The 13,267-nt window shown below is 42.4% G+C and overlaps 1 protein-coding gene across 7 annotated transcripts in view; it reads right to left on the bottom strand.

Moving 5' to 3' along the window:
• Positions 1 to 12,849, bottom strand: part of erc2 (ELKS/RAB6-interacting/CAST family member 2) — a 52,813-nt gene extending 39,964 nt beyond the window's left edge. For 6 of the 7 annotated variants that reach the window (XM_088338240.1, XM_088338237.1, XM_088338238.1 and 3 more), the window contains exons 1-2: positions 12,732 to 12,849; positions 6,154 to 6,980 (exon numbers count right to left, since the gene is read on the bottom strand). In XM_088338240.1, coding sequence (XP_088194366.1) covers positions 6,154 to 6,831 — 678 coding nt within the window. In that variant the 5' untranslated portion in view covers positions 6,832 to 6,980; positions 12,732 to 12,849. The remainder of the gene's footprint in view (positions 1 to 6,153; positions 6,981 to 12,731) is intronic. The other variant, XM_088338242.1, reaches the window with a different exon arrangement.
• Positions 12,850 to 13,267: the final 418 nt, after the last annotated feature.

Consider the following 13,267-nt stretch of genomic DNA (forward strand, 5'->3'; position numbering starts at 1 on the left):
ATAGTGTCCGACATCAGCAGCTCAATGTAATGAAGTCAAAGGTGTTTTGTTTTAAGCGCGCCAGCGACTCGGTTTGGACGTGGCAAACACAAGCCCTTATTCCCTCACCTTATTAAACAAAAGTACTATGCACAATATTTACTCAAACTCGCAGGCGCCCGAGGCACCTGCTTGTAAAAGGTGCAACCACGCATATTGTGATTTGTGAGTGATTAGCGTGACGCTTGCCTTCTTGTTTTAATGACCTTCTTCAAAGCAGCGATTCTGACATCATACACGAACAAACTGGTACATAATAATGACTGAAATAAGAGTTCTGTCCTGTATGTGTCTGAACCTCATCAGGATCTTCAGATGACCATCCAGGCTCTCCAGGACGAGCTTCAAAGATTGTGCTCAATATTGTAGAACGATAAAATTTCTCTGCTGCCCTGATACAACATGAGATTCAAGTTAAGTCAAGTCAGGTTTATTTGTATAGCCCTTAATCACAAGAAATCTCAAGGGCAGCACAGACCACAGACTATTGCAAAATACAGACTATTATTACACCGTCCCCTGATCTGAAACCTACAAAAAGGCAAGGGAAAGCTCAAAAACTTCAGCATGAGGAAAATGAAGAAGCCTTGAGAAGGGACCCCACATCAATTAATCCCCGTTCCAGGATGACCAGGCCAAAATGGATGTCGCATTAACAAACAATACAGAGATATTGTCAACATTAAATATAGGTCATTCATAAGCTATAAAATATACGTGTGTTTTAAGCCTAGATTTAAACGGTTCCACCAAAGTTGCAGATCAAACCTGAGTGGGCATAGCATTCCACAGAACTGGGGCCCGAATGGAAGACGCTCTCGAACCTACAGATTTCTTCTTGGCTCTTGGGATCACTAGAAGACCAGCAGTTTAAGGGGTTTGCTGATCACCCAGAGTGTCTGGGTGGTTAAAAAAATGTAATTTCACTTATTGATTTAGGATCATTTAACACTGTTCAGGAGTGTCACTTCCCGTTTGTAAACATCATATTACACTGTGTGGTTAGCAGAAACACAAATATCACGCCATGCCCAGTTTTTACTCGTTTATATCTCAGAGAGTACATACACATACACATACACAAGAAGAACCATGGAACGTATTGGACAATGATGCATTGAATTCAATGCAGCTAAAATAAAGACTAATATATTTTGATGATAACAAATTGGGTGATAACATAGTTGTAACCACTGTATAATATACTCTCGTTGTAATACAGCGGAGCCTCCACAGACTCTGCCGCTATGCCGCAAGTGGCACTAGCCGGGCGAAAGAGCTGGGAAAGGGGCAAGAGCCGTGCTAAGAATCAAATTGACGATTTCAAGGCAGTGGAATATTTTTTAAGCTGCATTTCTTACATTTTTGTTCTGTTGTTAATTTTTCTACTATCTAGACTTTTTCATCATATTTAAGCCTATCCTGTCCTTCATTTAGGAAAAAACATTTTTAAAATTTGTGGGGTACTTGGTTAAATATGCTTGAGAACCCCCCAAAACAGTCTGGTTACGCCCATGGTGGGAGATTGATTGCAAGACTGGACAAGGCTCAGTTAAAACTTTAAGTTATTACAATTTATTGAAAGACTGTGTAATTGCAATACAGAAATCAAAAGACACCATAGATTCTATGGTGTCTTTTGATTTCTGTATTGCAGTTCTGAGGTCATAGGTTCAAATCCAACTTCCAGCCTTCATGTGCGGAATTTTCATGTTCTCCCCGTGCTTGCGTGGATTTCCTCCAGGAACTCCCACATTCCAAAGGCAAAAGCATGCATGTCAGGTTAATTGGCTGGTCCAAATTGTCCCTAATAGTGAATGAGCGAGTGAGTTTTCTGGCTCTGTGTCTCTGCGACTGACTGGCAACCCGTTTAGGTTGTGTCCGAAGAAAGCTGGGATGGGCACCAGCACCCCCCCAACCCCTACTGAGGATAATCAATGCGGATAATGGATGGATGGATAATATTCCTAACCACAAAACAGTTTGAAAGCATTTGCATTTCGTCTCTAAAACCCCGTACACCGATATTTTAGACCCCTTGACTTCAATAAGGCACACCTATACCCACATCTGCTTTATCTCATAAGTCCTTATCATCTACCAATAGTTAAATTCAAATCACTGCATTGATTCTTATACATACTGTATCTCATGCCGTTGAAGGTCATAGCAGCTGAAATAGGCCCATGCAGTTTCCATTAAAGTCACACAAATCATCAGTTTATTATTGTAAAAATTTAAAAGAGCATTATTATGATGAAGTGATTACATTAACCAAGCCTGTGCTTTTTAAAAAGTCCAGAAATCACAGTAGCCAAGAGCAATTACGGCAGGAATCCACATCTGCCTGTGCAAATAATTGAGCTCGGAGTGTGAGATAAGGCCGGATGCGAGAAAAGCTTTGCCTCCAAAGAGTGCAGCTTTTCATATTTGACTCAATGCAATACATACAAGCCTGCTATACATATTTTAAAAGGATTCCCAGTGAGTGCTTAATGATGCTGAACGACAGCAAACATCCATAAAAATGAACGAATCCGAGTCCCTGTGGTGCTTGTCGGGGATCTGCGGCAGGTGAAAGCATCAAAGTGTGAGCGACGATGAAAGCAAGACTGCAAAACGTCATCTTCAACTCCAGGGAAGCCACAGAAGCATAAACAACAGCTTTTGATTTCAAATTGAATGTGAGATATTTAGCAGGCTTAAAGCAAGGAGGTTTGCCTGTTGCTTTAGCTGATCACTAAACCACAATCAATGCAGTTCTAACCTTTTTATCGGCTTGAATAATCAGCAACGTGTAAGCCCTTTCAAAAAGTAAGTTAGAAATAAATAAAAGACATTAGAGACATCATAGCGAGTGCCCATAGCCAGTCTTTCATGATTACTCCCTGCGGGTAGAACACGCACGCCAGCGTAGACAACAGACAAAACCTGTGGTTAACGTAGCAATCGTTTGCAAGAGATTGCTTGGAATCGGGAAACCAAACCGTTCCTTTTCTGATTCATCATAGAGCTCAAAATCAAGGATCTGATTTACATCAAGGTTGCGGAAGCAATTGTTCCTTTTTTTTTTTTTTTGACTGTGGAATCCTGAACTTTGAGGAACAAGTGAGAACCATGGATCTGGGATTCCCTGAAAATATGTTTTCTTTGCCTATTTGATGAACCTTCTTGTTATTCGTTTGAATTGTCATAGAAATTTGGCAGGACTAGCAAAAAGAGAGTGAGAGAGAGAGAGAGAGAGAGAAAGAGAGAGTGACAAAGAGTGAGATAGTTAGAGAAAAATAAGAAAAAAAGAGAGAAAGAGAGCAAGAACATACTATATCTCCAGTTGCTTTGCGGTTGCCACCTGCCTTTGTCAACATATTTCAAAGTGCAGCTTATTTTTCTCTTGTACTTCCTTCGGCCGGCCTAATCCGGCCCACAGGACGCATATTTAACGCCCCTGGCATAGATACAACATATATCATGCAACAGCCTTAAATAGAAACAATATATAAAACTATATACAACATATGTCCAATTAGAGCATAAGATATTAGACTTTTTTAGCTATTCAAATCACAATTCACAGTACTTTTAATCCTTGATAACTTCTTTTTCGGGAGTATGATGCAGTAATTAAATAATACATGTCGCTCAGGGGCAATGTTCCCTCTAATTTCCCACGGGTCTCAGCGTTCACACAAAGTCGGTGAGCAACGCTTGAAACAACAGTGAGCAACAGCAATCCCAAGTGTGGCAACTAAATCATTATCAAACATGTCCAAAACTTGACATCACGTTACATTTTGCTGAGTTTCCGGATATACAAAACATTTTTTTACTTTTGAATGAATTGACTAATGTATTATTGCAAAGGTTGTACGGCCTACAAACGTCATTTGTTTTTACAACAATTCTTTCACAAGATTTCCATTTCTTTTTTTTCCTGGTATCTTTTGTCGCATAATACTAACATTTTTGGGGACTTATTTAGTTGGTTGCACGATAAACAACTGTATTTAATCACATTTTTTAGTGGAAGTACAATGTTGGCAACAAGATTGACTTGGTATAATTGGAAATTCTTCCATTCCCCCTTCCTTTGAGTCATTTTGTGCATAATTTTACATAATATTTGGTCATATAGGGATGACAGAAGCAAAAACAACCTGAAGAGCCGTTTAGGACCCAAAAGAGCCGGTTCCTTTTAGTGAGCCGAGCCGAAGAAGCCGGTTCTCGAAAAACTCTACTGACTTTACTTAACTTTGTCCAACTTCGACCTGGACTTCCAAATACCGCATTTAGAACACAACGTCAGGGGAACCCTTGTATTTTTTACCTTCATGCACTGTAACTTTGACTTAATTCTCTTCTTAATTAGCAATTTCGAGCCCTGATTTTTGTGAGCTGGCTAGATTTTCTTGTGCGCGGAAAAGCTCTGGGCAGTGCGCAATTGCGCACACACGCAGCTTAGAGGGAACATTGCGCTGGGTAGATTTTCTTGTGCGCTGAGAATGTGCGGGCAGTGCGCGATTGCGCACGCGCGCAGCTTAGAGGGAACATTGCTTAGGGGGATTTTTTTGCATTTAGTCAAAGTTAAACTTTGTAATGGCCACATGAATGGAGGCGGACAGATGATTAGAAGAATTAAAAGACAGAAGGCTTTTAGTATCTTCTGTCTCTAGGCGAGATGCCCACTCTTGTCAGAGGCTGATCTAACTGGGCCATGTCTCCACCCCCACACCGTGGAGACCAATGAAGGAACCCACGTGGAACATCTTACATAAATATTCTCTATCAACAAGGAGGAACTGAATATAAGACGAAAATAATTTAAAGTCCACGGTCTCAAAGCTGATTCATATCAATTGCTATGTACTACCACAACCTTGCACTCGGTCTGCGCTCTCTTTCTCTTCTCTCTTGCTTGCCCTCACATTATTTGGTCATTCACTAATCGGTTCTATTTTCCGTCTCACAGGTGTCTTGATTTCCTGGCAGTTTTTCCTCCTATCACGACACTCCCTTTTTCTGTACTCTTCTCCCTTGGTTCCTTGCCAGTTTGTTGTCTCATCACATTCCAAGCACCCATGTCACAACACTCTTTTTATTTAGTGTACCTAAACCCTGCCTGACCACCCGGATTACGAGTAGAGAGTACCTGATGAACTATTGGACTGTTGACTTTTCTGCTTGAACTTACTGGATCCCGAACCTTTCACTTGTCTATCGGAATACACATATTTGCCTCTGCTGTTCTGGTTACTGTTACCTCGCCGCCTGTTTTTCCCTATACCAAACCCTAATAAACGTTGACGGTTAACGGATATCTTACCCACGAGGTCGTCGGGGCCCGGCTGAGGACGCAACTTTGAACAGCCCAATATAATGCTGATAGTCCTTGGCCTGAGTTTGGGTTGTGTCAAAGTTGGTACTAGTCCATTACTTGTTTTTGACGGCTAAGCTCTTCTTCTGCCTCCTTGGACTGGGCCCTGGAGAGTGATCTTGGCCAGTCCTGATGATCTTGTGATGTGACCAAACCACTGCAGTTTCATGTGAGAACAGTTGACAACAGTTCTTCGTAGGGTCCAATGTGCCCTCTGATGGTGTTGCGCACTGTGTTGTGTTGCAGCTGATGCCTAGAAGTTTTCTGTCGCATTGCATCACCGAAGCCCGCTGCTTTCTAGCTTTGCTGTGAGAGTCCATGTCGCGCAAGCGTAGAGAAGATAAGAGTAACCAGCGCTTGTATAAGTATAATCAAGGACTAGTTGAATTGTACTAATCCGTGCACTCGTATTGTTTTTCCGCACCATCCGGAGTGAGTGTCAACATACACAGGTTTACAAATGGCATCCCGGAGGTTGAGTTGTAATGCTTAAAAAGTACATATAAACAAAAAAGGTTCGGGAATGTAATAATACCAATGGTCAAAAGTATATATACTAGGGATGCACCATCTTTTCATTACCTAAAATTTTGGAACCAAAAATGTATCACACATATATGATAATAAAATAATCGTGCCACGTAATGACGCATGATGGTAACTATTTCCAGAAAGGTCAAAAAATATGAAACATACACTAAAGTAGACACAGCATTGCAAAACAATAGCAGAACGTGTCTCACCTGGTTTTCCTCGTGCGTGACTCTCATCTGCTCCTTGAGGATGGAGGTGCGAGCCGCCTCCTCCTTCCTCATAATGCGCTCCTTCTTGAGCTCGGGGCTCCAGAAGCTTTTGATACTATTGGTGGATGATCCCAGCTTACTGTCCTTCAGGTCCAGCTCCCTGCGCAGCATCTCGTTCTCCCTCTGCATGTCCCTGAACTGGGCCTGCATCTCCAGCAGTTCCCCCCCACTGCTGCGCACTGCCTGCCTGAGCAGGGCAGAGGGCACCCCCTGGTGGTGGTGGTGGTGGGCATGCAGCATGGAGATGGAGCCCAGGTCACTGTAAGACAGAAGGTCAGCATGGGGCAGCCCCACCGAAGCGATGTTGGGACTACTGCCCATGGCTGTGACGCGGCCCCCGTACATGGCCCGGCTGGTGGCCCGACCCAGAGTGGTAGTGCCTTTGGGGTATGTGGCCGTAGAGCCCACGCCCTCGTGGTCACTTAGGTACATGGGCCCTGAAGTGGCGTAGGCAGCGTTGAGAGACTGGATGTTCTCCATTGAGAGCGTTTTGCCCCCCGCGCCGCTCCCGCCCCCGCCGGTAGCCCTGCGGTGGCCCAGTCTGGGGGACCGAGGCAGGCGCGGGGAGCGTGCGGGGCTGCTCTCTAAGTGACCTACAGCTCTGGCACTGCCGTACATGTCCCGTGAGTCGGTCGTGCGGCCACCAGGGGGGTCCTTAACGGGGGCACGCAGCGATGATACTGCACAGGTAGGCTGAACCGCACATGGGGGACTTGGGTTGCCGCCTTGGAAGGTGGACGGGTCAAACTAGGACGCAACGAGCGGGCCTGGGGGGAAGAGTAACAGAAAGAGTGAATTGAATTAAAAAAAATAAAGATGGATGAAAAGTTTAAAATTTTATAGCCTTTATTTTTGTATAACGTTTACCCATGACTCACACGCACCCCTAATTTTTGATTGAAAATTGGTAATAAATTTTGTTTCACTTTTTTCATCGGATTTATTGATTTTTTAAAACAACCATTTAGATCATCAAACTGTCAAATTCCATCCAATCAACAAAAAAATACACTTTATTTAAAGGTGGATTGAAATAATCACATACATTCAAGCTCTCTAATAAACAATAAAATAAAAATAGTATAAATCAAATAAATAAATTACGCACATGTAGCATCAAGTAGCACATTTAAAGCCCCAATACTTATAGGTAGCCTATGAACGCAAACAAAGGAGATATTGCATATTGTAGCCGGTGTTTGGCACCGTTTTTAAGGGGCCCATGCTTTTCATGTGAGGCCAGGGGTGCTCTTCCTTTTCTGTGTTTTCATAGTCAGTATTGGTAAGCACCATTTTCGATCTGTTTCATTCGTTAACTAAAGTTCCCCCGCTGAAGTTGAATATGGCCACGTGACGACGCTGTTACGTTTGATTGGTTAAACATGGTTGAGCCTGCCTGAGTTCCTTGTCAAAATAAATGCGCCTTAGCGGAGAGAGACAGACATTTTTCTTCACAAGTTTTTCTCAAATAAAAGTAAAAGTATAGGGATTTAAAAATACTCCTTGAAGTATAAAATTTCCCCAGACTTACTCAAGTAAATGTAACGGAGTAAATGTACTTTGTTACTACCCACCTCTGTCAAAGTGAGAGCCTTTCTGTGCAATTACACTAGAGTGCTTCTTATTAAGAATGACAATACAAAGGAAATTATTATTATTATTATTATTATTATTGTCAGAATAACATTTGTTAATACAACACTATTTTGATTTTATTCGCTTTGTCAAGAATTTCTCAATTTGTGCAGGTGCACGCAACAAAATGCTCAGCGACGGCATCCAAAGTGGCATCGCGATGGATTTGGCCACCATTCATCAAAATCCATTTAAAGCTCCTGTTACAGACAGAAGAGCTTTACAAGCGTCGGTGCACACGATAATTAATGGACAAACGGAAGGCCTGGATCCTATAATAACTTTTATTACACAGCAACTTGCGGCAATCATAGCCAGTGGGCCATTAATAAAGATGTTAAATGTTTCTTTTGCGCTCCAATTAAGTGAATTCATCTGCAAAGTGATCAGTTGACCTCCTCAGCGGTTTGCAGGTGCAAGTGTTGGTTCAGGGAGCAAAGAGGTTGAATCAAAGCACATCGATTGTGCGACCGTGATGGCCGTCGACATCCTGACTAGCTTCTTTATGCACGCTAAAAAGGGATTCATCGAAATCAAAGCTCAGACGTACACATTGGGTTGCACGAATCCCAACTCTCGTGCAATCAAATGCAACAAGGAGGGAAAACTAAAATGGCACTAGAGGTGAGCAATCCTCACATCTTATAAATATTTCATAGGAAGCTCAGGACATTTCACTGGGTTCACCTCATATACAATTCCTAAAGATGCAACTCAGTGAGGTTTGGTCTAGCACTGTCACGAAGCGGGTCGGGAAGCAGGAAGTTGGAACTCATTTGCGTAGACGATATGTCACTTTAATTGAGAAAGAAAAGTTGTCCAACACACAAACGGACCAAAAACAAAACAAAGCAGGCTCAAATGCAGGCAAAACTACAGACTAGGCATTTAAAGGGATTAAACAGAACTTGCAGGAATCCCTCAGAATGTTACACCGAAGTGCAACAAAGTCCAACAAGCACAACAAGAATAAACAGGTATCAAATAAGCATGAACAGGTTTTCAACAAGGGTAAACAACGATCTGGCAATGGGCAGTTCCAAAAGGAACGTTTAAGTACACATAGGAGTAATCAGGAAATGCAGGTCAGCCAGTGTCAAGGGGCGGGGCCAGCTGGGCACCACGACAACCGTGCAGGAGATGACAAGCACAGTCAGATTAACAAATAAATCAACCTGCATCTTGTATTCAAAAGGGACAGTGTGTATCATTTAGCGCCTCATAGTGGTGAAAATAATTAAAAAATGAATAACCCTATTGATTCAAATAATAAGTAAAAATACATAAACCGTCATATGAACATCTGTTTTTAAATATTTGTTGGTTGAGAACTAAGAATCAATTTTATATACCATTAGCCTAACCTAAAGGGAGCTGACATAGTTGTGTGCCATCTTGTTGCTAAAGGTACTTTAAAACCTCAAAAAAGCTGGTCAAAAAGAATTAGAATGGTGTGTTTTGTTCACTTTGAGTCTTGATTGTTTGTATTTTTTCTTGTGCTTTTTAACACTTGTTTTTGGTTGCACTACACCGTACAGTGACATCTAGTCATCAAATAATACACACTGTCCCTTTAATTCAAGTGCAGCCCATGCAAATCATGTATTCATTTATTTATTTACACTGGTTATTTTCACATTATTAATGTTTTAGATCTCGCTATGAGTCAGTGCTTTCTCAAATTGTGGGTTTTTTTTCTACTGTCTTAGAATAAAGTGAAACCGCACCTCCACTACATTAGGGGGCAGTGGCGCTCTCATTGGCTGAGTGTGCTGTCAGTGATGTAGACAGAGCTTTTATTTCCATTGAGCATTTGCGCATTGCACATTGCAGTGGAGACAAGCAGTGTAGCAGTGACTCATTAAAAACACGGGGGGTGAGAGGTTTTCTTCTTCCTAGGGGGGCATGACGGGAAAAAAAATGAAGGCTGCTAAATTCTCGATGTAAAAAATAAGAATGCTATTAAAAAATCTAGCCACGGGAGCCACATTAGTTTACGCCAGTGGCCAACGGTGATCAAAAATGGACCCAAGCATCTGTATTTTCTCTGTGGAAGAATTTGCAGTTGCCATGGCGATGATGTCTGTGACGCCAAAGATTACTGGGCATCTTTTTCAAAAATTGATGGCCGGGAAAGACCTTGCATTAAAGAGTTTTGGAGGACATGGATAACACCAGGCCTCCGTTACTGAAGATATTTGTGACATCACCAACAAGTAGAAGAGGTCGGATCGGAAAGACCAAATTATCTGCTGAAAAACGGGAATGCTTTTGAGCCATCAGATGAGTCCCGCTGACAGTCTGCGGTATATTGAATTCCAATTTAACACGCTTGAGCCTGCAAAACAAGCTGCCCTTATCCTTCGCTGTCAGCTTTCGACAGTTGACAACAAATCGGCGGTGCGGACAAAATCATCGGCACACCTTGAATTGACAAAAAAAACGCCTGGTGAGAAGAAATTAATCTCATAACGTTATCCATTGTGAAACGGGATTAAAAGAAATTGATCAACAGGCTGCTGGGTGTCGCTTTACTGTCTTCTCCATTAATTCATTCAATGACATAACATAGAAATAGTTTTTCGAAAGAATTGTCCCAGAGAGCCAATACGTAAAAACCAGTAAGTATGAAGCCTCTGGGAATCATTTCAGTATGATAAATCATTATTAGATGGCAGGAGAGGCTTTGATCAGATCTTTGTACACACATCAAGGAAGCCCCCACTTCCATGTGTTGCTTCCTTCTCCTGGCAAATGAGTGTGTGGAGGACTCCCCATAAGTCAAGTAGGCAAGGTGGTGTAATAATATACAGGCTTTAACAAAGTTTTTTTTGGGGGGGGGGGGAAAAAAAAAGAGAGAGTAACGAAGTTTTGTGCACGTCTGTAGGAACGCGATCGCCATGGTGACTGAAATCATGTGAGGTATATACACCTTATGAATCCAGTCTTTTGTAAAGGTTTTCCCAAACAGGTTTCCTTTTTTAATTATGGGCACAGAATATATACTATGCAAATATGTTGTAAAATATTCCAAGCGCTGGGGGACTCGAGAAATGTAATCTTAAAGTTGAACCATCTAGCTTGTTTCTTGTAGAGCAGTGACGTCATTGAAGAAACACAACATTTTCAAAGTGTCGGATCCCATTAACACAACATGTGAGGCCAGCTCGGAATCAGATGGTGATTGTTGTACACAGTGTTTGTATACTGCTCATTTTTGCTAGGAAGTAGGCAATTGTGGCTACGTGTTTGTATAGTTTTGTCCGGCTAGCTCTTCGTTAGCGTCAGGGCTGCTGAGGGCTTTCCTGTTTTGTTTGCCACCAGTTGCCACCTGTTGACTGCCCACTGTGTGTTGTTTGGCCGGCTGGCCTGACGTTAGCGCCGGTTTTGCCGTCCCTTGGTTTCTTTATTCCTGTGTAGATCTTTCGAATCATTCCTTTTATTCATGTGAGGCCCCTTCTCAAGGTTTCTTAATTTTCTCATGCTGAGATTTTAGACTTTTTCCTTGCCCTCGTGTAAGTTTTAGATCAGGGGATGGTGTAATAATACTCTTTATTCCTGGGGGATTTGTTGCGGTAGCCAACGCTGCTTTTCATTGATGGTTCCCCGTTAATCTGGCTGCTCACTGCGTGTTTTTGGGTTAGCCAGCCCCTATTTTTCACCCTTGGTGGCGCTTTGTGTGATTATTTTTTTTTGCCAGTTTGCCAATTTTAGGCTGATATACTGTTACTGCATCCACAACGCCTAGGTATTCTCCACAAACACTGCTGAAACTTTGCTTAAAACTCCCGTAATCTCTTCTAATTAAGACCTAAAACAATACAGTGACTGACTGGCTAGGGTGCTGGTGTTCCTCCGATGACATCACAGCTCTGGATGACAAACACAAGATCTTGGATAATAATAGGGAAATACTGGTGAAATATATATCGATTTTATGCACACACAAAAATCCTCACGTTTTGCATGTTTAGGAATTTGGGATTACCTTTAACGGGACCAACTATAAATGTTCAACTAAAGAAAAAAATAGATATGAACACTTCTGGATGAGTCAGGTTCGTGACGCGGGATGAATCGTCTCCGGCAATTTTTTTGAGCATTGAAGCAGAGGGGACACAGATGACATGCTAAAAAGACTTCACCGTCTGGGACTTTTTGGATAAAGGTGGGCCCCGTCCTCATAATTGCCTCCCTCCATTCAAATCAAGGGAAGACAGACAAGTGGTGGAAATAAAACCATAGCTCTCTCTTTTTGAGGTCAGTCTCGGGCAGACAAAGAAGGACATTTATCTAAAAATAGCCCTCAATATGGGTTGATGGGAGTCATTTCACATAGGAGAAGCAGCGCCAATCGTTTGGAGAGCGCTGCAACCACGCAGCCCCCATCCTCATCACGTATTCTACTACTGAGCCTCAACGCCCCAAATGCTTCCCCATTCACTACAACAGCATTTTAAAAATCAGGGTCAAAGGAACTCAACTGCATCGAAATGCATTGCTTGTGGTCCAAAATCCCAAATTGATGCTTTCCCTAATTACGATTCGAAGGAGGGAATGTCACCCCGAATACATTACACGTGATGCAGCATAAGGACCTACTGACAGCTCATTGGGCCTCCATGTTTTATAGTGAGCGTCCACCCCCTGAACGCACCACCGAGAGACACCTAACAAAAGCTTTCTTTTTTTATTCCACAGCTGCCGTATCGTTCGAAGACGGCGTTAGAGCGCAAATAGACCGCTATCTTAGTCATCAAGAACGAACGAGGATGCCTTCTACCTGACACGGAAGATAGACGAAAAAGGACGTTTTGTTCAACCGCGCGAGTGCGTCCGAGAGACACGATTGAGGAGGGATGGACGTGCGGGAATAAACTTACCTCCTTCGATGTTAATTCCTGTCTTGAGCTGTTACGCGGACGGCATCCCGTCGCCTCCATTCAGCCGAGCAGCATCCTTCAGCATCCTGCGCTCTCATTGGTTCTCCTTCTCCACGCCAGCGTTTTCGTCGTCACTCGTGCAAGTAGAAGCTAGTGAAGGGTCGTTTGCGGACGAAACGGCTTTCCGTGCCAACTCTTTGAAGTGAGCGACGGGAGCCAACTCCCCGCCAATGAAGAGCCGGTTCCCTTCAAGACGCTTTTTTCCCCTCTTGTGATTGGTCAATGTGCATTCTTTTCCCATGTGTGTCGTTGTTGACTGCACATTTATTTAGTATATAAGAGGTTCTTGTATTTTTTAGAGCCTTTTTCTTCCTTTTTACACACATTTTTCTTTTTTTAAATTATTTTTCCTTGTCTTTCATAATAATAATAATAAATAATAATAATAATACATTGTTACTTCGAAGCGCCTTTCAGGACACCAAAGGTCGCTGTACATATTGTAACAAAAACCACAAAGCAAGAATAAAACAAGA

Source organism: Urocampus carinirostris, chromosome 6 (genome assembly GCF_059441175.1).
Source record: "Urocampus carinirostris isolate Australia breed hairy pipefish chromosome 6, RoL_Ucar_1.0, whole genome shotgun sequence".
NCBI lineage: Eukaryota > Metazoa > Chordata > Actinopteri > Syngnathiformes > Syngnathidae > Urocampus > Urocampus carinirostris.